This window comes from Bombyx mandarina, chromosome 19 (genome assembly GCF_030267445.1).
Source record: "Bombyx mandarina strain Sakado chromosome 19, ASM3026744v2".
Taxonomy (NCBI): domain Eukaryota; kingdom Metazoa; phylum Arthropoda; class Insecta; order Lepidoptera; family Bombycidae; genus Bombyx; species Bombyx mandarina.
In genome coordinates this window covers 10,755,606-10,781,354 of record NC_143225.1, presented here as the reverse complement: position 1 = coordinate 10,781,354, position 25,749 = coordinate 10,755,606, and the positions used below count along the sequence as shown (strand labels likewise).

The following is a 25,749-nucleotide window of genomic DNA, read 5'->3' as shown; positions in this document are numbered from 1 at the left end:
GACAAAAACCTCAACAGGAAGAGACAAGAATCCTATTCTATTGAGACTACGAGTATTACAATACTTTAAATTTAGATTTCATACTAACTATATCGTACGATACGAGTGTTCTTTTATTAAACGATATTTATTTTGTAATAACTTTTTTCAGCTAGTTTTTCAATAGCATTGTTCCTATTGTTATATATTATATACTTTAGACATGCATAGTTTCGGAACTGATAAAATATTAAACGAAAAAAAAATACATCAATTTTCATCTATACATATAAATAAAATTGGAGTGTCTGTTTGTAATATTGAAATAACGGCTTTTTACTACATGCATATGAATATATGAATGGTACATACACCAAAATAACATTTTTTACAATTTTTGTCTGTCTGTCTGTCTGTTTGTTCCGGTTAATCTCTGGAACGGCTGGACCGATTTTAACGGGACTTTCACTGATAGGTAGCTGATGATATAAGGAGTAACTTAGGTTACTTTTTTTAGACTATAATAATATTATTTAGACTTTTTAGACTATATTTTTATTTTTTTTAGACAATAACCGCGGATAACATCGGGGGACTCAGCTAATCTATAGTCTATAGTAATACCTATATATAAATCTACAGTGGTTTTTTACGGATGTTCCGTTATAACTACTGAACCATGCATAGGATTGACTTGAAACTTGGTATCCACGTAGAAAACACATGTACTTAATGGATAGGCTAATAATTATATGAGTGTTTGACTCCCTAATAATAATGACAATAAATAATAATGTTAATTTTAAATGCCCAGCGAAGCGGGCGAGTACGGCTAGTAATAAATAAAATGAAACAAAAAATTTGTTTGAACTCATATTCCATTCTCGGTTTGCCCGTTCTATCCGTAGGGGGAATATTGGGGGGAAACTGGCTGGGCAGCGGGAGACAGCCGGGACGCGGCTGCACGTGTGGCATACGAGGCGTTGCTTCGGGTTTCTTTGAAATTACCTACTGGCGATCGGTTCGACGACTTCGCTGATGCAGTCCGAGCTCGGGCAAGACTGGATTATAATTATACGTTTTCAGACGGTGAAGAGGTTTGTATAATGTGTGCAATTTATTTATTTATTTATTTTATTAGGCTCACAAAACACATCACAAGCTAAAGATACATAAAAAACACAAATAAAAAGAAACAAAATCTGGCTTGCAACATAAGTTATGTGCGCACGATAAAACAAGACATATAGTGCTGAATTTGTTTAACAACGTTCCTTACAATTATGACAAAACAACACAATAACAAAAACTAATCTAACGAATAACGTAAGGAAAAAAAAATTATGCACAATATAATACATTAAACAATTACATTAACCTACCTATTAATAACGTGAAGGATGCCCTTGAACATTTTTCTAAACGTAACTAACCTACAAGTAAAAATATCTAACTTCTAGCAATTCACAAGTGCTAGAAGTGAAACCTTCAAAAATTTAAATACAATTATCCTAAATGTCTAAGTGTATCGACGCTTGAAAGGCAAACTTGACTAAGCGACAATGCGTTAACTTTACAGTAGACTAAAGTTGAAATACCTGAAAAAAATTATATTTTAATGAATCTAGCTGTAGTTTTGAAATGATTTTAATAGACCTAGAAATATATTTTTTTTGCGCATCGTATATGGTTATTGCCTATCATTTATGTATAAAGCAGTTATTCTCGCTTAGTCACGTTTGCCTTTCAAGCGTCGATATGTAAAATTTTGTCATTAGTAAATAATTGTAAATCATCTTTTATAGTATGAGGTAGCGCGCCCTCTGTGAATTGATATTTTAACTTCACGTATAATGTGTTCTATCTCATTCTCTCGCCGGCTGAATCCTATACATTTATGTGTTTGTGTCTCTATGGACTTATTTTTTCGTTTCATCGAATTTCAAATCACAACGATTCTAAAGAAGTATCACTTCAAAAAAATATCTATTAATTTCTATTCCAGAGTAATAAAGACCTTGATTACCTCATAAGTATTTGAGTGTTCCCATTCGGCTGCACATTTAGGGAGCAGTGTTTGCAATGACTTTATACTGTAGGCTTAGTGCGAGTTTCAAAAATCGAATCGAATGACTCGCATCGAGTGTACGCTCTTCACGGTGAAACGTGCGGAGCTCTGAGTGCGAGTTACTCGATTTGCAGGACGTTTATTCATCTTTAGAAGCAATAATTTTTTCTTTTATGTTGGTAGCATGCAAGTTTTTTTTTAAGGCGTTTAATTGAAATGCCAAGCTTTCTAACGATATTTATAATTAGTCGGGTAATGGGTAATGTACCTGTGCTTAGTGCGAGTTTTTTTAATTACTCAGTCGATGTTAATGTTATGTTTAATTTGTGTGAGTTTGTATCAGTGCCACCTAGTGGTAAGCTTATGAATCTCATTTTGTGGGAGAGAGAAGGTTTGTTTATGTTGCTGTCTCATGTATCGAATAGCTTTACCGAAGTGAGCCTCTCGATTATTGTATGTGCGAGTGCGAGTTACAAATTAATGGATTTTGAGAGTATTTCTTCACTTTCAAGCAAGTTAAGTAGTCACTAAAAATTTTGCCGTGAAACCAATACAATATCAAGATTTTTTCTTTCGTTTTTAATAATAATGTTGTTTTTTAAGGTTTTATCTATTCTAATGGTTTATACACATATATTTTTTCGGTTAGAAAATTTTATAGACGTCTAGCTAGTTGTAAATACATATTAATTATTTGCTTTTTCATTTAATTCTTATTAAATCATTGCTTTTTTTTAAAGAGTTGTTTGATGAGAGAGAGAGAGCGAGATAGAGTTGTTTTTTTTTTATTGATTAGATGGATGGACGAGCTCACAGCCCACCTGATGTTAAGTGGTTACTGGAGCCCATAGACATCTACAACGTAAATGCGCCACCCACCTCGAGATATAAGTTCTAAGGTCTCAGTATAGTTACAACGGCTACCCCACCCTTCGAACCGAAACGCATTACTGCTTCACGGCGGAAATAGGCGGGGTGGTGGTACCTACCCGTGTGGACTCACAAGAGGTCCTACCACCAGTGAAAGAGTATTCTTTATTGTACACAAAATGAATAAATATTGTGAAACATTATTTCTTGGTCTTATCGCTAAGAGTGATCTCTTCCAGACAACCATTAGATGGGCAAGAATAATTTCGAAATGAATTGCACACTGTGTATCTATCTATTATAGAAATATATACACACACGCACATACACACGCGCACACACACACACACACGCGCGCGCAATATACATATTTAGAGGTACATACGTACAGATTTATATTTATAAATTATATAGAAATTTGAACAATGTAATAATAATTTTGCTTCTTTACACATTTATAAATAAGGATGGATGCTCGTAATAATTTTAGTATATTTGGGCCACCTAATGAAGATCATCAACACTATTACCGTAAATACAATCATTTTATAAACGTTCAACGGGTAAATGATTAAACCTATGTAAAACATAATTTCTTTAATTAAAAAAAGCTGAAATAATTACCTATTTCAAGATTAATTATGCTAAGTATGTCTAAATATGTAATTACAATTAAATAAATTATATAATAAACTTCTAATTCTAATACTTCTATTAAAGTTACTAAAAAAATATGTTTATGCTGGGCAGTTTCCGTGTATTTTAAAGGTTACGCCATTACGGCAAAGTTTGTTTACGAAATTGCACCCTTAGAATGGAAGTGGTATAACTAAAAAATTTAAGATTAGTTTTATATTTCAAAACACTTATGTATTATTATTAAGAACCTACATTTTAAGTAGGTAATACGTGAAGCAAAAATGTTGTACTCCTTTTTACAAAAATTGCGCGGACGGAGAAGTATGAAATTTCCCACACTTATAGAGAATATAGAGATTTTTTTTTTTTAATTGTGCATAAACAATAAAAAATAAACTAAATGAATAAAAAAGCCTTACACACATTACCATGTATTTGACACACACACACACACACATGCATTTATACTTTTTTTGTTTATTGATTTATCAATCTGTGGTCAAATTGAGAATAGATTAATATTTTTTGTCTTTAATATTATTTTTCTATAATGTAGCCTTGGCGACATAGAGCAATGATTATTATAGAAATGATGATAATAGAAAGGTGACAATAGAACTATAATAATGTTCAAACTTAAAATTTAAATAAATTATGGTCAAATTTCGACCACTGGACTACCATTAGTAGATAATAATAAAATCATTTATTGCCTTTCACACAGATCTAGATTATTACAGGCAGCCTACAAGGAAACAACAAAAAAACAAAACACTATTATATCATTTCTGGCAAGCAGCTCAACATTTGCACTTGTATATTATTAATAGGAATTTTATTAAGAATATTGACAATTTATGAGGAATTTGACAAGTACGGATTAGTTATAGATATATGTATTTACATACTGTAAATTAAATTAGTTTTATAAATGCATTAAAAAAAAAATTAGATGATAAAATGATAAAGCCATACCTTTTTCCAATGTGACGATTAGAGGGTATCCTATTATTCTTTTCTATATTATTCTATCAGCTTATAAAATTAAACAGTCTCTTTTAGTCTAGAAAAGGACAAAGTACTCTTTCTGTCTTTTTCAAATAAAATGGCATGCCTTAAAGTGTTTAAACCGAAAAACTAAAAAAATACAATTATTGTATTACAATATTACAGTTTACCAGAAACTAAGAATTTTGGGTTGAGCCACTTTAATTCTAAGGGTACAAAATAGTATTGAACACGTGACATTACCCGAATAATTTTAAAAGTAGTCGGTTCCCATTAAAATGCTGTTAAAATGCGTTGTATTTCATTTAGACGGTCTAATGCCAAAACATCACGTGCTACCAATATACGAGAAATAATATTATTGCTGCTCTCGGTGAATAAACGCCTTGCGAAGCGAGTAGCATATCTCAACTCACACTCACAATTCTTCATTTTTCACCGTATAGAACGTAAACTCGATTTGATTTTGATTTATTCATTTACAATTGAACAACTAGGAAAAAAAGATGAAAAGACATTTTGGAGGGACCGCGAGGAGCTAAATTGTGTGAATTGTTTTATTTTGTCTATTTAATGTTTCTTAGTTAATGCGTATTTAATATTTCTTCGTGTATAAGTGTAATTTTGAGACCGTCCTGGCCTAAAGGTTAAGGCGTCCGGTGTATTCGTATCTTGCAATGCACCGGTGTTCTAATCCAGCCGGCGGGTATCAATTTTTCTAATGAAATACGTACTTATCAAATGTTTACGATTGACTTTCACTGTAAAGGAATAGCATCATGTAATAAAAATCAAACCCGCAAAATTAATTTTTGTAATTACTGGTGGTAGGACGTCTTGTGGGTCCGCACGGGTAGGTATCACCACCCTGCCTATTTTTGCCGTGAAGCAGTAATGCGTTTCGGTTTGAAGGGTGGGACAACCGTTGTAACTATATTGAGACCTTAGAACTAATATCTCAAGGTGGGAGGCGGCATTTGCGTTGTAGATGTCTATGGGCTCCGGTAACCACTTAAGATTAGGTGGGCCGGGAGCTCGTCCACCCATCTATGCAATAACAAAGTAACGTGGGTTTATTAACTGTTTAGTATGTGTGAAAGTGCGAAAATTAAAAAAAATTAAACAAAACCGCTGGACGTAGCTTCTCGAAGTCTTCGAAAAGGTCCACTGAAAAAAATCTCAGTATATAATGAGCATTTTGCAGAGATTATATTTTATCCCATATTATCTGATCTCATTTCATTTCATTCCATGCCAATTGATTAATGCTTCAAATTAATCAAATCCATTTCACTCCATATTATCATTTTTCATAAGAAAAGATTAGGCTTTATGGCATGATACTTTTGCCTCTCTAGTTGGAAAAATAGAACTACTAAAGAAATACTCGATCGAAACGTTAAAACCCACTAATTTGTAACACGCACTCGCACAAATGTCATTCGTGGTACTCATTTCGGTAAAATTACTCGGTTACGAGATCACAACGTTAATATGAACTCGCACTCACAAAATAACACCGGGTACGTTTGCCGCCAGGGGCGCTGTTCCAATTGCATACAAATTTGAGCAAACTGGCTCGCTATCGAGAGCGTTACAAAACTCGCACTAAGCACACTTAGGCTTAGTGCGAGTTTCAAAAATCGAATCGAATGACTCGCATCGAGTGTACGCTCTTCACGGTGAAACGTGCGGAGCTCTGAGTGCGAGTTACTCGATTTGCAGGACGTTTATTCATCTTTAGAAGCAATAATTTTTTCTTTTATATTGGTAGCATGCAAGTTTTTTTTTAAAGCGTTTAATTGAAATGCCAAGCTTTCTAACGATATTTATAATTAGTCGGGTAATGGGTAATGTACCTGTGCTTAGTGCGAGTTTTTTTAATTACTCAGTCGATGTTAATGTTATGTTTAATTTGTGTGAGTTTGTATCAGTGCCACCTAGTGGTAAGCTTATGAATCTCATTTTGTGGGAGAGAGAAGGTTTGTTTATGTTGCTGTCTCATGTATCGAATAGCTTTACCGAAGTGAGCCTCTCGATTATTGTATGTGCGAGTGCGAGTTACAAATTAATGGATTTTGAGAGTATTTCTTCACTTTCAAGCAAGTTAAGTAGTCACTAAAAATTTTGCCGTGAAACCAATACAATATCAAGATTTTTTCTTTCGTTTTTAATAATAATGTTGTTTTTTAAGGTTTTATCTATTCTAATGGTTTATACACATATATTTTTTCGGTTAGAAAATTTTATAGACGTCTAGCTAGTTATAATATATTAATTCTTTGCTTTTTCATTTAATTCTTATTAAATCATTGCTTTTTTTTAAAGAGTTGTTTGATGAGAGAGAGAGAGCGAGATAGAGTTTTTTTTTATTTATTGCTTAGATGGATGGACGAGCTCACAGCCCACCTGATGTTAAGTGGTTACTGGAGCCCATAGACATCTACAACGTAAATGCGCCACCCACCTCGAGATATAAGTTCTAAGGTCTCAGTATAGTTACAACGGCTACCCCACCCTTCGAACCGAAACGCATTATTGCTTCACGGCGGAAATAGGCGGGGTGGTGGTACCTACCCGTGTGGACTCCCAAGAGGTCCTACCACCAGTGAAAGAGTATTCTTTATTGTACACAAAATGAATAAATATTGTGAAACATTTTTTCTTGGTCTTATCGCTAAGAGTGATCTCTTCCAGACAACCATTAGATGGGCAAGAATAATTTCGAAATGAATTGCACACTGTGTATCTATCTATTATAGAAATATATACACACACGCACATACACACGCGCACACACACACACACGCGCGCAATATACATATTTACAGGTACATACGTACAGATTTATATTTATAAATTATATAGAAATTTGAACAATGTAATAATAATTTTGCTTCTTTACACATTTATAAATAAGGATGGATGCTCGTAATAATTTTAGTATATTTGGGCCACCTAATGAAGATCATCAACACTATTACCGTAAATACAATCATTTTATAAACGTTCAACGGGTAAAAGATTAAACCTATGTAAAACATAATTTCTTTAATTAAAAAAAGCTGAAATAATTACCTATTCCAAGATTAATTATGTTAAGTATGTCTAAATATGTAATTACAATTAAATAAATTCTATAATAAACTTCTAATTCTAATACTTCTATTAAAGTTACTAAAAAAATATGTTTATGCTGGGCAGTTTTCGTGTATTTTAAAGGTTACGCCATTACGGCAAAGTTTGTTTACGAAATTGCACCCTTAGAATGGAAGTGGTATAACTAAAAAATTTAAGATTAGTTTTATATTTCAAAACACTTATGTATTATTATTAAGAACCTACATTTTAAGTAGGTAATACGTGCAGCAAAAATGTTGGACTCCTTTTTACGAAAATTGCGCGGACGGAGAAGTATGAAATTTCCCACACTCATAGAGAATATAGAGAAGTAGTGCAGATTGCTAATTTTTTTTTTAATTGTGCATAAACAATAAAAAAATAAACTAAATGAATAAAAAAACCTTACACACATTACCATGTATTTGACACACACACACACACACATGCATTTATACTTTTTTTGTTTATTGATTTATCAATCTGTGGTCAAATTGAGAATAGATTAATATTTTTTGTCTTTAATATTATTTTTCTATAATGTAGCCTTGGCGACATAGAGCAATGATTATTATAGAAATGATGATAATAGAAAGGTGACAATAAAACTATAATAATGTTCAAACTTAAAATTTAAATAAATTATGGTCAAATTTCGACCACTGGACTACCATTAGTAGATAATAATAAAATCATTTATTGCCTTTCACACAGATTTAGATTATTACAGGCAGCCTACAAGGAAACAACAAAAAAACAAAACACTATTATATCATTTCTGGCAAGCAGCTCAACATTTGCACTTGTATATTATTAATAGGAATTTTATTAAGAATATTGACAATTTATGAGGAATTTGACAAGTACGGATTAGTTATAGATATATGTAGTTACATATTGTAAATTAAATTAGTTTTATAAGTGCAATAAAAAATAATTTAAATGATAAAGCCATACCTTTTTCCAATGTGACGATTAGAGGGTATCCTATTATTCTTTTCTATATTATTCTATCAGCTTATAAAATTAAACAGTCTCTTTTAGTCTAGAAAAGGACAAAGTACTCTTTCTGTCTTTTTCAAATAAAATGGCATGCCTTAAAGTGTTTAAACCGAAAAACTAAAAAAATACAATTATTGTATTACAATATTGAAGTTTACCAGAAACTAAGAATTTTGGGTTGAGCCACTTTAATTCTAAAGGTACAAAATAGTATTGAACACGTGACATTACCCGAATAATTTTGAAAGTAGTCGGTTCCCATTAAAATGCTGTTAAAATGCGTTGTATTTCATTTAGACGGTCTAATGCCAAAACATCACGTGCTACCAATATACGAGAAATAATATTATTGCTGCTCTCGGTGAATAAACGCCCTGCGAAGCGAGTAGCATATCTCAACTCACACTCACAATTCTTCATTTTTCACCGTATAGAACGTAAACTCGATTTGATTTTGATTTATTCATTTACAATTGAACAACTAGGAAAAAAAGATGAAAAGACATTTTGGAGGGACCGCGAGGAGCTAAATTGTGTGAATTGTTTTATTTTGTCTATTTAATGTTTCTTAGTTAATGCGTATTTAATATTTCTTCGTGTATAAGTGTAATTTTGAGACCGTCCTGGCCTAAAGGTTAAGGCGTCCGGTGTATTCGTATCTTACAATGCACCGGTGTTCTAATCCCGCCGGCGGGTATCAATTTTTCTAATGAAATACGTACTTATCAAATGTTTACGATTGACTTTCACTGTAAAGGAATAGCATCATGTAATAAAAATCAAACCCGCAAAATTAATTTTTGTAATTACTGGTGGTAGGACGTCTTGTGAGTCCGCACGGGTAGGTATCACCACCCTGCCTATTTTTGCCGTGAAGCAGTAATGCGTTTCGGTTTGAAGGGTGGGACAACCGTTGTAACTATACTGAGACCTTAGAACTAATATCTCAAGGTGGGAGGCGGCATTTGCGTTGTAGATGTCTATGGGCTCCGGTAACCACTTAAGATTAGGTGGGCCGGGAGCTCGTCCACCCATCTGTGCAATAACAAAGTAACGTTGGTTTATTAACTGCTTAGTATCTGTGAAAGTGCGAAAATTAAAAAAAATTAAACAAAACCGCTGGACGTAGCTTCTCGAAGTCTTCGAAAAGGTCCACTGAAAAAAATCTCAGTATATAATCAGCATTTTGCAGAGATTATATTTTATCCCATATTATCTGATCTCATTTCATTTCATTCCATGCCAATTGATTAATGCTTAAAATTAATCAAATCCATTTCACTCCATATTATCATTTTTCATAAAAAAAGATTAGGCTCTATGGCATGATATTTTTGCCTCTCTAGTTGGAAAAATAAAACTACTAAAGAAATACTCGATCGAAACGTTAAAATCCACTCATTTGTAACACGCACTCGCACAAATGTCATTCGTAGTACTCATTTCGGTAAAATTACTCGGTTACGAGATCACAACGTTAATATGAACTCGCACTCACAAAATAACACCGAGTACGTTTGCCGCTAGGGGCGCTGTTCCAATTGCATACAAATTTGAGCAAACTGGCTCGCTAGTGAGAACGTTACAAAACTCGCACTAAGCACAACTGTACTGCTTTATAAAATGTGTTGTAAGAATATAAATTCTAATACTTAGCGTGCGGTTTTATGTTCGTAACGCTTCTTTATTTTTCATCGCCAAAATGATTGCGAACAAAAGTGCCATATATTTGTGTTAATTATGAAATAATACAATTTATTATTCATTTATTATATTATACTGGAAAACCTAAAGAAAATAATTATGATGTTGATCGAATTTTCTCTGAGACATTACAAGGTCTCACAAAGAAAATTAAAATTCATTTAATGTTTTAAAGGCTCGTAAAGGTCTTAAATTATCTCTTTCTCCGTAGTCTGAACATAAATTCAATTAGAACAAGCGACGGGAGAGCGCCAAGAGCCACATTGTCATAATAATATATCTTCCATGATGCACTATTTATTACTGTCGTTAGTTTAATCTACATTTTATACAACTTTTCGCATAAAAGCTAGAGGGCTTAAAGGATTAGAAGCAATCGTTTTTATCGTTGGTGCCCGAAGGCGGATTAGCTTTGTGAACAGATCGAGGGCTTGGAATAAACAAACTTAAACCTTGAAAGATTCGTAAATTCTGCCCTTTAATGGATAAATTAAGAGTTTTTTTTTGTAATCAAAACCGAACTTCTGAAGCGATTATCATTAAGGTCATTTGGGTCGAGGTTTCCGCGATAATCTATAATCACTTCTTGGATTCTCTTTTAATTCTTTTGTTTCGGAAACATTTTTCAGCTGCAAAGAAAAAAGTAGCTGGTATTTTCAGTGAATGAAATGGTATGTTTTTGGGAATTTAACCGAACTTTACTATACTGTTTATATAACGTCTTTTACTACAGTTATCATTCAAAATGTGATTCATTCTTGTGTAAATAAAATACGGGCTTGCAAAATGAACATTCGCGCTTATTCTAATTTTATTATAATTTAATTACAATTTGCCATGCACGAGGCTAAAAGACAAGAACGGAAGAGAGGGTTGCCAAGAGCAAATCTTAAAATTAGCAACTTAGTAGGACTTAGGTGTTACCATTACAATTTTACAATAAAATTCTAATGTTCATATTTTGATTGAGCACGCTTAAAAAAACATTCACTGCGTCAATGTTTATTTGAAATTTGACGAAAAGAAATTTGATAAGAATTGCTGCTGGCGATCGTTTGAAGTGGATTTCTTTTTGTTTACGATAATCACTTCTCCTCACCTGTCTATTTTGACAGCTGAAAAGTAAGAATAGACTTTTTGTTTTTTTATTGTTTATAAATGTCGGAAGAGATCGGTTTCGGAGTTCTATGCTTGAAATTCTTTGTTCGCTTCGTAATGAAGGTGCGGCTTCGGTCGGATTCAGAAATTTATGTATTTACGGTATTAGACGAGTTCAGAAACTTCGAATGTGTATTAAAATATACATAATACATTCGCGTAAAATTATATGAGCTGCTCTAAGACCCTAATATCCCTAGATATTATGTCGGTGGCCATTGCTTTTGCCATTATTTCTACTGTTATCAATAATGGGAGACTCGTAACTACTGTAAAGAGTGCTAATGGGATACCGAGCGTCGGATTGCCCTTATTTTTTCTAACCTTGGTGTATTTCTTTAAGTAGGTTACATGTCATATTTAAGATAGAACAGTCAATTAATAATTACCTAATCCTTTGCTTGTCTTGTTTCTTTTAGAGATCTGTTTTTTTTTCTTTAAAATGTCAGTAACAAAACAAAAGTGATATAAACGTAAAATGAACCTAAATCTATTATAGGTCTTACGACTTTAGGATTATGGTCGAATTTTGATAGTTCAGTGAACGCCAGTTTTTTTTTTTATCCATAGGTGAATTTCTTCATCGGTGCGTTTTACGACGGCGTGTATCTACTCGGGATGGCCCTGAACGAGACATTGACTGAAGGCGGAGACATCCGAGACGGAAGGAATATAACTCGGCGTATGTGGGGCCGGGATTTTTATGGTACGAATCCCGCATTCTTTATAGGGTAGCAGCCGGATATTCTACTGTATCCCGGGGAAAAGTAATATTTCTTGTGGGACCGAACGATGGTTAAACAAGTTTTTTATTTTTATTTCTTATTTATTGCTTAGATGGGTGGACGAGTTCACAGCCCACCTGGTGTTAAATGGTTACCGGAGCCTACAGACATTTACAACGTAAATGCGGCCATCCACCTTGAGATATGAGTTCTAAGGTCTCAGTATAGTTACAACGGCTGCCCCACCGTTCAAACCGAAACGCATTACTGCTGCACGGCAGAAACAGGCAGGGCGGGGGTACCTACCCGTGCGAACTCACAAGACGTCCTACCATCAATAAAACAAGTTTATGTTTTGCAGGAACATCGACATAGGATCATAGATGTTTTAGTATACTCGTCAAGTTACGTGATGAGTATACTACTCGTCACGTAACACTAAGCCGTAAAAGTCATTTTAATTACGTATATTTTTATTATTAAAATTCGCTGTTGTTATTTAATAATAATGGTTTTTATAAGTAACGATTTATATATTGGTTTATTAAACGCATAGAACCCTTCTATAACACGGTGGATACGTTCTTACAAAGTCCCATGTTATGCAAAACCGTGTTATATGGGACTAGAAGCCAGTACAAAAGGGAGTGTAATATTTCTGAATGACACATCTCAACTATGCCTGTATGTAATATTTAACCGATTATACATAAAAAGTAAGCATTAAAATTTAGGGTGATTCCCATAGTTTATACTGTAATTTTCTAATTAATTTTAAACAAATAAAAATCTTGTTATCGTTTTCTAGAAGTACTGTATTTTAAGAGGGTTTCGGGGATTTTTTTCTTTTTGTGTTAGAATGGAACCGTGTTCTAAAATATAGTGTTATCGGAGGGTTATCTTTACTAAGCTTATGTCGAACACAAAATATTAATATAAATCTTATACCTTTAAACGAGTAATTCTTGTATATTAATATATATGTATATAATCTGAATCTCGAAAACGGCTCCAACGATTTTCATAAAATTTAGTATACAGGGGATTTCGGAGGGAGATAAATCGATCTAGCTACGATTCATTTTCAGAAAATGTTGTTTTATTCGTGTTTTCAATAATCAACTCTTCCCGACATCTATTGACGAATAATAATACTATTTTTCTTAATTGAGTGCAACTAACCGCTTTAAAGACACAGCAAGATGGCGTTATCAAAAAAAAAACCTAGCAAAGCTCGGTCATCATCTAGTATATTACTTAAGAAGGATATGTGCTTGTGACTTCAAAGCCAAACCGAAGTCTCAGCTGTCAGTCTGAGAATTTAGAACGGAAATACATTTTTCCGAACCAAGTTGAATATTGAATAAATGAATTTTATTAATATTGTAATAGGCATCACTGGGCACGTCCGTATAGATAAAGTAGGCGACAGAGATGCTGACTACGCGATTTTGGATTTGGATCCGGTCACCGGGAAATTTGAGGTGAGTATTTTTTTTTTTCATATTGCTTACATGGGTGGACGAGCTCACAGCCCACCTGGCGTTAAGTGGTTACTGGAGCCCATGGATATCTACAACGTAAATGCGCCACCCACCTCGAGATATATTGTTCTAAGATCTCTGTATAGTTACAACGGCTGCCCCACCCTTCAAACCGAAACGCATTACTGCTTCACGGCAGAAATAGGTAGGGTGGTGGTACCTACCCGCGCGGGGTACAAGAGGTCCTACCACCTAAAGACCAAGTGTTAATTAGATCAACTCTCTACTCCTTTTTATTATGGGAAAGTAAATACTGTCAAAAACAACGGCTCTAATGGCCCAGTTTTTGTTTGTTTGTTTTATGCGTGAGAAATATCTATTGAAAACAGTTCTTATATCCATAATAATAGTTATTATATCCATAATAACTGCTTTTCAATATTTCTAAAATATAAGTCGCAAATAGTTCGTTTGAGTTACGTGAATATATACTAATATTATAAAGAGGAAAGATTTGTTTGTTTGTTTGTTTCGAATAGGCTCCGAAACTACTGGACCGATTTGAAAAATTCTTTTTCCATTAGAAGCCGACATTGTCCCTGATGAACATAGGCTACTTTTTTTTTTTTTTTAATTTTTTTTTTTTTTGTTTCATTTGTGTTTTAATGTTTCCGAAGCGAAGCGAGGGCGGGTCGCTAGTAGTATACTAATCAGGTACGTTCGTTTCGTAGTGCGTTCATTTTATTTATGAAACCGGTGTTTTAAATACCTAAATTGATACCTATTTGATGAAAATATTGTGTTAATAGTGAGTAGTAGGATATATCGGATATAAAAATAAAACAATGATAAAATTACAACATTAAACGCTGTGAGGAACAATTACATAACTGAAAGAATTTTGTTGTTCTAAATTTTTGATAGTAGTAGAAAAGTTAATTAGAATATATAGTAGTATAATATTGAAGCAGCCGTATAGTATAACGCAATGAAAATGTACATAGGAATGAAGTGCTTCGTGGAAAATCGTCTAGAAGCAAATAAAATTGAATCCTCTTTGTACTCGTAATTTGGTGCTTGAGATTGGGTTATTGGAATATTTGTTATACTTTCTGAATGTTACACGGGTGCCCTGAGAAATTGTACAAGGTGAAGCCGTCATCTTACCATTGACCACGTCATCAGAGCTCAGTTCACTACTTCGAACCGTTTTTATTGCGACCGACTGTGATCTGAAAAATGTTCATTCTTTAGTGCTCAATCAATAACACGCAGTTGTTTATCGCAGACTTTGCAGCTCACCACGGGACTTCAGAATTTACGAGCCACTAAATTCAAGAAATTCTGCTCGATAGTGATTTTTGGTAGACGCAATAAAAATGATTTTTCTAAATTTATTCAGTCAATTCGTTCTTGTTTTATACAATATAATGAATGCTGTGATTGTGGAAATTTGGAAAATACTTTTTTTTTGTTTTTTTTTTTTTGGTTATTATTTATTTATTTAGACACGGTGAAATTTCAAATCGAAGATTTTACTTATGCTATATTATTATATTGTTATAATAGTATATTGTTAGCTCGCACGGGTGGGTACCGCCGTCCTGTATATTCCAGCCGCGATGTAACAAATGTTATATTACACAATTGAGATGTCTCAAAACACAAGTAAGATTTCACTTCTAATTTGCATCAGCTCCGGTAACCACTTCGCACTAGGTAGGCTGTGAGCTCAGTCACTCATTTACACAATAAAATAAAAAATAGGTTTTGATATACTTAATCAAATATTATTCTTCCATTGAATATTATTGTAAATAAAGTTCATATACGACTACGAGTATATTCAACGAGTTTTAGCGTAAGAATAATAAGTTGTAATGTCTTTGAATGTCTAATGATATTATTGAAGTAAGCTAATTAATTATAAGCTCGACGAAGCATTTTACGCAAATTTATGTAGAAGGTTCTAGAATTTATTGTTATTATTAGTTGTTCCCAGAAACGTAGAGAGTCTTTTATTATAATTTTTAGTCATTGCTTACTGTACACAGAAGATTAATTAAGTTTCTCATTTCTTTAATATTAAATACGGCTTATGTAATACAAAGGCGAGATTGATACATAAATGCGATTTCTTTCAGCAAACCATAAAAGGTACTGTTATATATCTGTACCGAAACTTAACCTGCTGATACCCTCGAACCGCTGACTAGACGGTCCGAGGTAGAGATTCCATAGGAGACCGGAGAACAATCAGTAGACTGTGAACTGTGTTAGAGTACGGGTGCGGCTGCCGGGATTGCTCTGAGAGTCATTATCCATATTGCTTAAAATCCAATAAATAGTTGTATCCTGAGAGTTTCCTTTTTTAAAACGACCTCAGAGAGAATTCCCATAACAGTACGCAGAAACGAAAGAGCTTAAAAGTGTATAAGTTTTCAACTATAAATAAACACATTCATACTTATATGTATATCCGTGTATATTCAATATGTTTCCATAGATAATATTGAGGAAATATAAATGCTTTTTAAATGCTCCCTAGGTTGTGGCGTTCTACCACGGTCTGAACAGTAGCTACAAGCCGGTACCTGGTAAGGCCATCCACTGGCCGGGAGGTAGGCGTGGACCACCGCCTGACACTCCAAGATGCGGGTTTTTGGGCACCGATCCTACGTGTCAGGGAGGTAATTAAAAAAAGATATATTATATCAATTTGTCCTTTAAATCCTACCCTGTACAAAGGTTGGAAAAATAAAAATAAATATTTTTCTATTAAAATTTATATTTTTTTTTGTTAAATAAAAAAAGCTGTGCAAGTTATAAGTTATAAGTTGCTTCATAGAATATGACAACCATTACACGCGCTACTTATTTTCTAGATGAACGGTACGTTATGTTCTCTTTGTATCCCTTTTTTTTTATGTAAAACTCTAGATTATCAGTTACGACGTGAAAATGTAATAAACAAAAAACAAAATCACCTATGCACTTAAAATATCAATCAGTGTAGAATAAAATAGCATTTAAAAGTAAATGAAGTTTAAAAACAAGAAAAATCACGCATCATCATCATCATCAACAGCCCACAGTAGTCCACTGCTGGACATATGCCTCTCCCAATCCACACCACTGAGCCCGGTCTGCGGCTCTCCTCATCCACTTCTTGCCGGCCACCGTGCGGAGGTCATCGCACCACCTAGCCAGGGGGCGTCCCACGTTACGTCTTCCGCTGCGCGGTCTCCACTCGAGAACCCGTCTGCTCCAGCGATCGTCAGTCCTACGGCATATATGGCCAGCCCACTGCCACTTCAGCTTGCTGACTCTTTGAGCTATGTCGATGACTTTAGTTGACTTTAGTTGACTCTGTCGAATAATCTCATTCCGGATTTTATCCTTCAGAGAAACTCCGAGCATGGCCCTTTCCATGGCTCGCTGAGCGACTTTGAGCTGACGGACCAACCGTACTGTGAGTGTCCACGTTTTGGCTCCGTAAGTCATTACCGGTAGGACGCACTGGTTAAAAACTTTCGTTTTCAGGCACTGTGGGATGTGCGCATAATCAAACAGAATCGAAATAACCAATTTTTTTATAGCGTTGCTTTTTTTTCCTGCCTATGCTGATAGCCTTGAGAGGCTATTTCAGCTTCACCCTAACGTGTGTAGGTGAGCTCACGGGGCTCAAGCCGGAGTGTTACTAACGCTGACCCTAGCAAGAGCAGTGCTTCGCAGAATCTACCATCGACTGGTCAATATATTGAAGCGAAGTTATAAAATTTTTGCATTGCCGTCGGTACTTGATGCGTGAGCATACGTACAGAGAAACATGCGTACCCAGCCAATAGTATTAGAAATAATTGTTTAGATTGTTAGACTGATTTTTTTTAATACAAAGCTTCATGCCTAAATATTGTTAGGTTTATGACGAATTTCGATAATTTAATTAAAGATAATCAGGATTCACAAATTCGGGCACTTCCTGAAATATTCAGTGGTAACATTTGCACAATGGATTTCAATTAAAACGTGCAAAAGTTACACGAAACTTTAAATTGAATTCTCGAGCGCCCCACGTGTAACTTGGTTGTTGCTATAATACTTGATCATGATAAAACATTGTCAAATTTAAATCCCTTAAGGAGGTCGGCAACTACTCGACGAGATTGGAATAAAGTGTAATCAAAAACGAATTTCGAATAATCGAATTATAAATATACAAGAGTTCTAAAGTTATTTTTGTAACATTATATGAGGTTTTTTTCTTCATAAATGACTTGTCATTTTTTAAAGTTTTTTTTATTGCGCAGAACGGTGGAAGAGTTCATAGCCTATCTGGTGTTAAGAGTTTACCGGAGCCCATAGACATCCATAACTTAAAAGCCGCCACCTACCTTGAGATATGACTTCTAAGGTCTCAGTTTTTACAATACAACGGCTGCCCCACCCTTCAAACTGAAACGTTGAACTGTTTCACGGCAGAAATAGGCAGAGTGGTGGTACCTACCCGTGCGGGAGGTCCTATTACCAGTAATTACGCAAATTATAATTTTGCGGGTTTGATTTTTATTACACGATGTTATTCCTTCACCGCGGAAGTCAATCGTCAACATTTGTTAAGTACTTATTTCATTAGAAAAATTGGTACCCGCCTGCGGGATTCGAACACCATTGCATCGCTCAATACGAATGCACCGGACGTCTTATCCTTTAGGCCACGACGACTTGATTAATTCGCTCAATAGTTATATATTAGGTGTTTACCTACGAAATTACCATTTGGTACACAAAGAATTAAAGTATTTTCTTTATAAAAAAATCGTCTATACATCAAAATATGCACCAATGGTATTGATGCATCTCCGTGATAATTCTTCAATCCTCTGCTTGAAGAAATCAGGTATATGTGAGCCAACAAACTCTTCAATGGTATTTTTACTGCCTCTCGAGTACTGAATTTTTTCCTACCAAGAAATTGTCTTCATTTTCGAAACAGTAGAAGAGAAGTCGGCGCAAGATGTGTACAGTGGATGACGCAAAACTTCTAATCCAATTTTAAAATAGAATTCCATATTTTTCAAACAAAATTCATTTGAATTTAGAATCTATAGCTTAGAATCTAACATAAATTTCTTTATTTATGTAGCTAGAATTTATATGTCTTTGTAATAGTTAAAAGTTAAATGGAATTGAGCTCGGTGATTACGGCATTACATATTTATTATACTTAACTGTGGTATGTTATATTTGGACGCTGCTCACAGAGGCTCAGACAGTCATAATATACTGTTTCATTGGTCTCGCTGTGTTCTTAACGTTTGCCGTTACGGCTGCGTGTGTAGCATACAAGTAAGTTTAATTCTATAACTATTAATACATTGGATTTTTTTTCTTAGGTGGGTGGATGAGCTCACAGCCCACCTAGTGTTAAGTGGTTACTGGAGCCCATAAACATCTACAACGTAAATGCACCACCCACCTTGAGATTAAGTTCTAAAATCTCAGTATGGTTACAGCACTTATTGTTACCATTCAGTTTTCTAGTAGATTCTCTTCTAGCGATCGGGCTTCTTATCAGGGCGCACGGGTAGGAACCACCACCTTCCCTATATCTGCCGCGAACTAGTCTTGTAATCCAGTTAAAGGGTGCAACAGTCAATAATATAGTAAAATTCAGATACGGTCCCCAAGACGTCCATTACTAGACAAAATAGTAAATTAAAATAGTATAAAACATAGTTATGTGAAAAAGCTATTCTAGCCATAGATTCGTATTGGGTGAATTTCGGTCACAGTTTCGAGATTCGCAATTGTTCGTGTAAACTTACGAAGTAGATTGTTTCATAAAGTATACACAAAAAGCCACAGTGTGCTTAGTGCGAGTTTTTTAACGTAAAAGTTAACTCAAATTTGTATGGAGTGGAAACGTTTGCGTACGTTTGCCGCTAGGGGCGCTGTTAGTGGAGTTAACTTTTACGATATCGAGAAGGTTAAAATAACGTACTAAGCACACAGATATAACCATCAAAATGTACGGGTGCGTTTGTGTATTAATATAATTTCGTGAGTAGGCAGGCTCGAATCGACGCAGAGTTAAACAACATAGCGTGGAGGGTGCGCCCTGAGGAAGTACTTGTCGAAGTTGGCACCGGACTGGGGGCGAGCCCGGCCTTACACAACATCAACGAGGTCCTTAAGGTAAAGTGATAAAGTTCATTATTCAAAATTATATTCCGCTGTAGCCTGTCGGGTTGCTTGTGTAAAATTCCAACCTCATACGCCGTATTTAATTTTATACTTAAGGTTCAAATATTTTCTTGTTAATTTATAATAGAATATACGATTTACTTACTGAGTTCTCAAAAATCTACGCAATATTAACGTATAAAACAAGAATTATTAATAATTTATTTGGAAACAATAAAGATGGCGGCGCTCTGACATCTGAAAATAACTGAGAAAGTCGTAGGAATCAGCGTCCGTGCTCCTTTCTTGTATGTTGGCATGAGCATGATAAATATATCTCTAAAATATACCTATCTTCAATATAATAAATAATAATAAAATATATCTTCAATATATTTTAGAGGTTGCAACAATTTTCAATTATAATAATAATTAGATCAAGTATTTTTAGTGTTACTTCTGCGCGAATATTGTTTTTATATAATTTAATAAATAAGAATTACAAACAGAATATTTCATTAGCACACAACGCCCGTAACATTCTACGCAATTACAGCAATAATAAAACAAAACAATGACATGTTCGTTAGCCTTTTAATTAATTAAAATTATTGACTTGCTTCGTAATTGTGTTATGTACAAATTGAGCGCTCCCCGTGTGCTATTACAGGGTTGTCAATTTTGTTATTAGAATAACAAAATATTTTATTGATATATATGTCGGCGCGGTATCAGGAATGGCTAAGCGGTAGTTTCCGTCATCACTCGTATTTGGTTGAACTCAGTTTATATAAAGTCAATAAAACCTTTTGAATCATAATTATTGAAACTCAACACACACAACTTTCACAATGACAGGGTAAACCGACAGTTTCGTTCCACATACCGACAGACCGACTGACTGACTGCCAGAGACTCACTGACTGAGACGGACGGACCGTCTGATACGGACTGAATGACTGTCTGACACGGAATGCCACGACTCTGTCCACGTACCGCCATTTTATACTGTGGCGTTACGGAGTCTACCCTACATTTTGTGATATTTATCAAAACAACATTTCATCATTTAAAATAATAGTCAAAACAACGTCTTAATATTACTAAAAGTCGTTAACCACGACATATAGTTTATTGAATAAGCTGGTTTATTGAACATCGAAGAAATTATATTACGCTGAAACCCTGTTATGATTTTCGCTTTACGCTGTCTTTCTTGTGTTATGACGTATCTTTTTCAACTTCTTATGCTAGGCAGCGTTACAGACGGAGGCGTTGTTAATTTTTCTTTTCGAGAGCTAGATTTGAAAAGAGGTATAGTAGTTATACAATGGAATATTCGATCTCACCGTCATTGGTGAAATGGGTTCTGGTAACCATTCATCTTCATCTCCACTCATCATCGTCTCCACTCATCATCTACTTACAAACACTAATAAAAAACAATTTGTCAAGATAATGCCAACCTTAACATAAGAGACCTTTTCAAACACGTTTGTTGTGTTGTCGTTTTCTGCTCGTGTCAATCACACTTTTATTGAATTAAACAAAAAAATACAAATTTCGGAGTAAAATGGCGAAAAAATACTTCACATTTTAGATCTACATGAAAAAAGAAAAAAAAACTGAAGCACAGATAAAATACAATACAATGACATTTGAAATATAAAATATGCAATTAAATTTGTATGAGAACCCGTTTGTTTTGCATCGTAAGTTTATAATTAAGTTCGCAACGAGTTTCTATCGCCATCACAATAATTAAATATGTACTAAAAGAATTAGTTGTGCATTTAAAACCGTGACCCTATAACAGTGTTTTTTCGTAGAAATACAATCTCATAAACAAAAGCCTTTGTAAATGAAATTTTAGGAGTCTGAAACCTGATGATGTACATTGAAAATAATTGAAATATATTTATCGAATAAATTTGTTATTTGTTAGTAACATCTTTTTTGGAGAAAATAAAATCAAGTCTTATTACCCAATATTATATACCAAAGTCACACATGCTGACCTCTTACAAAGCTGATCAGTTTTTATGATTAGGCACGCGTCTGTAAGGGTCAATGTACGTACAGTCATGATATTGACGAGTCTGATGTATCGCACTCTTTTATCTAAATACATATAATCGATGAGACGACATTATTGTTATTAGGTAAGCTTTATTATTCGCAAAGCTTATCATAGCTGTTTGGGGGTGTTAGTTTAAATGCCATCAGAAAATTTTACTAAACATACATCTTCGTAGTGATCTTAGTATCTTTCTTATACCCACAAATATGCGGCGAGCGCGTTGTTTTATCAAATTGTTATATTATAATATTATATCTATAATCATTAGTGGTACGTAATCGAATTAAAACAACAGTGATTACCGAGGACTTCCACGATCCAATCATTCAAATAGCTTGCAAATTAGAGTTCCAGAAGTCTCCAGACAATTTTATAAGCCGATAATTTCGAGTGAATTTTTGTATGCTAAACACTTTTAAGCACTTTTAAGCCCCAGTTTTTGGGGATTTGCCGTGTCGCGACACCTGTGGTTAGGGTTCAGAAGAGCTCAAGTATATCAGCTATCAGTTCGGGTGAAACAGTATTTATCTTCGCTGAGTCTTATTGCTCCCCAAGGTGGCTTAGTAGTTTCGTGTGCCGGCCATGCCTTTGTATATCTCGTGCGAGACGTATTAGTAGTGTAACTATACCTAAATATGATCTTACACGATGACAAATCTCTTCAAACTTATATGTTTATGTAATATGCTTAAACGATATTTCAATGAAGAGATTACACAGTTAAAAATTAAAACTTTTTTTTTTATTGCCTGTATGGGTGGACGAGCTCACAGTCCACCTTATTTACCGTTATAACTAGGTATACTTGAGACCTTAGAAACTGTCTCAAGGTGTGTGACGCATTTATGTCTTAGATGTCTACGGGCTCCAGTAACCAATTAACACCAGGTGGGCTGTGAAATTGTCCATCAATCTAAGCAATAAAAAAAAAAACCTAAAAGTATGTAAGACATAAAATACATAAAAGTAATTGAGAGAGTAAGAAAGCAACAACGGAAAATCGTCATCTTTTTGCTCAAGATACTATTTACACATATGGACTTGTTGTTGTCTGAAATAAATAAATCATTCATTCATTCATTCATTAAATTCTATGTTTATTTAGCTTTCACTAAGCTGGACTGCAAGAGGAAGTACAGCAGCCACCAGTCTTACTGCATCTCCGTCGGTCACTCTTTCTTCGTTTACCGTCGGCCTCTACAAGGGCAACAGGGTGGCAGTCAAAAAAATACACAGAAAGAAACTCGACTTGAATAAAAAACTAATCTGGGAGATTAAACAGGTACGCCAAGAATTTAATTCTGTAATAAACCGAAATTGAATTTTCAAGTTTGACTTGTTTAACGCATTTTATGTCGTAGAACGTTTTCACGTGTGTGAAGATATTTTCGTAATTTCATTTCGCTTTTTGAGATCTAAAATACATAGTGGCCTAAAGCTTTTATTTATTTATTTTTATTACCTATGCCGATAGCCTTGAGAGGCTATATCAGCTTCGCCCTAACGTGTAGGTGAGCTCACGGAGCTCAAACCGGAGTGGTACTAACACTGGCCCTAGCAAGAGCAGTGCTTCGCAGAATCTACCGCCGGACCGGAAACGCGACCCACTGAGAAGATCCGGCGCGAAAATCCCAATGGGCTGTGTCTATGGGTTAATTCGCTCGTCGAGCCCTTCGTCGCAAGCGACGGGTTCGACGAGGACGGCGACTGGAGCCTGAAGCATAACAGATTGGATGTACTCGTATCGATGTGATCATACAAATGATATTGTGTGCATGCACAAGTATAGTAGAAAAATAATATTTCAAACCTTTAAAATCAATGTTTCCACAAAAGAAATCGTAGACTATCAATAAATCGAGTTTTCTTAAAAATAAAAAATAAAATATCTTGACAAAGTCGAAACGCAAATTTCAAAGTTTGTTGCGATTTATATTTCTAACAAACAATAATAATAATAAAAAATGAATGGCTACAAAGCTTTCTCGAAGCAATCAACGCTAAAAGAGAATAATAATTGACCTTGAAAATACATTTGAAAACACTACATTTTTCTAAGAAATTTGGGTCTTATTTAATCTTTATTTTTCTACTTTACTAACTTAACAATATCACTTTTTTTTTCTTTTTTCGCGAGTAGATTCAAAATCGTTTTTACGGTTAAATCTCGTATTCATTTCATTTAAATGTGTGTGTGTGTGTGTGTGTGTGTGTGTGTGTGTGTGTGTGTGTGTGTGTGTGTGTGAAGTGATAGATTATTGTTATCTGCTTATTAATAAATGAATTGAATTGAATTTTATTACTTTACACTGGCACTTTACGTGGTACCACTTACACGTGGTTCATATAAACCTATTAATGAATTTATTAATGAATACGTCTGAAGATTTTTTAATTTCCTGAGATAAGCAAATGAGTTCAAGGGCCGAACCGATGTTAAGTGGTTAACAGAGATCTTAGATACAACACGCACACAGTCGGGCGACAGCGGCAGCGGTTTGGCTGTGTCCCTGTCATTGCTGACATCCATGGGCGACGGTAACCACTCACCATTAGGTGGGCCGTATGCTTGTATGCCTACAAGGGCAATAAAAAAAGCAACTCGATTTCAGTGTGCTTAGTGCGGGTTTTTTAAAGTCCACGACCCAATTTTGTATGCAGTTGGAACAGCGCCCTTAGCGGCAAACGTAGGCAAATGATCCCATTCCATACAAATATGAGCTAACTTTTACGCTATGTAGAACGTCAAAAAACTCGCACTAAGCACACAGGTGTGTTGAGGTGGATAGTTTAGTTCGCCTATAGAAAAAGTTTTTTTTCCTCATAATTTAAATAGAGTGGTAGTCTTTTAATAGTCATAGTCAATTTGGTATTGTGAAAGACACGACCATTAGAAGTTGTGTTCTTAGAAGTATTTACTGACTGTGAGTATTGCTGACTTAATGGTGCAGTTGTTAGCGCCCCTGACTGTTGCGGCAAGGGTCGTGGGTTCGATTCCCACATCGAGCAAACATTGTGTGATGAACAGGTTTGTTTGCTTTTTGTTTGGGTGTCTATTATCTATATATGTATATATTTAAACATGTATAAGTATGTTTATCAATCTCTGGTACCCATAATATAGGGAATCCTAAATTGAGGCCGGTTGACCGTGCGTGATTTGTTCCTATTTTAATACGCTTTTATTAGCTTCAGACGTATTGTATGTAACGGAATCTTTGAACATGATTTTGACCCCTTCAAAACGTCGGATTAACTCACAATTTGGTATACTTATTAAGGACCGATGACAAATCAATATTAAAAAAAATATTGAAATTCAACTAAAAAATGAAAAATAAATAATAGGTTAAAAAAACTAACGAAATACGCTTTTATAAAAAATCCAACTAAAAAATAGAAAATAAATTTTAATAAATTTGAATTAAAAATAGCGTAAGATTTTTTTTTTTTATAATTGTTTGCATTTGATTTAAGCATCTGTATAATGGCAAAATCTTTTGATCAGGCTCGAAACGTTTCCCACGAGAATACGGCACGTTTTATCGGAGCCTGTGTGGATTGTCCCCTAGTCTTTGTACTCACTGAGTATTGCCCCAAAGGATCCCTGAAGGATGTACTCGCTAACGATGAACTACAATTGGACTGGAATTTCAGGACTTCACTTGTCCATGACATTGTTCAGGTATGATTACTTTGTTGGATCATCCGCAAAGAATTCTAAGT

At 34.6% G+C, this 25,749-nt stretch overlaps 1 protein-coding gene across 1 annotated transcript in view; it reads left to right on the top strand.

The window, feature by feature from the left end:
* The window catches only part of LOC114239368 (atrial natriuretic peptide receptor 1), an 87,556-nt gene that overhangs the window by 39,580 nt on the left and 22,227 nt on the right, over positions 1-25,749 (top strand). The window contains exons 7-14 of the mRNA XM_089735432.1: positions 888-1,076; positions 12,119-12,254; positions 13,666-13,757; positions 16,306-16,447; positions 19,022-19,106; positions 19,829-19,955; positions 23,129-23,305; positions 25,532-25,708. Of these exons, the coding sequence (XP_089591558.1) occupies positions 888-1,076; positions 12,119-12,254; positions 13,666-13,757; positions 16,306-16,447; positions 19,022-19,106; positions 19,829-19,955; positions 23,129-23,305; positions 25,532-25,708 (1,125 nt within the window). The remainder of the gene's footprint in view (positions 1-887; positions 1,077-12,118; positions 12,255-13,665; positions 13,758-16,305; positions 16,448-19,021; positions 19,107-19,828; positions 19,956-23,128; positions 23,306-25,531; positions 25,709-25,749) is intronic.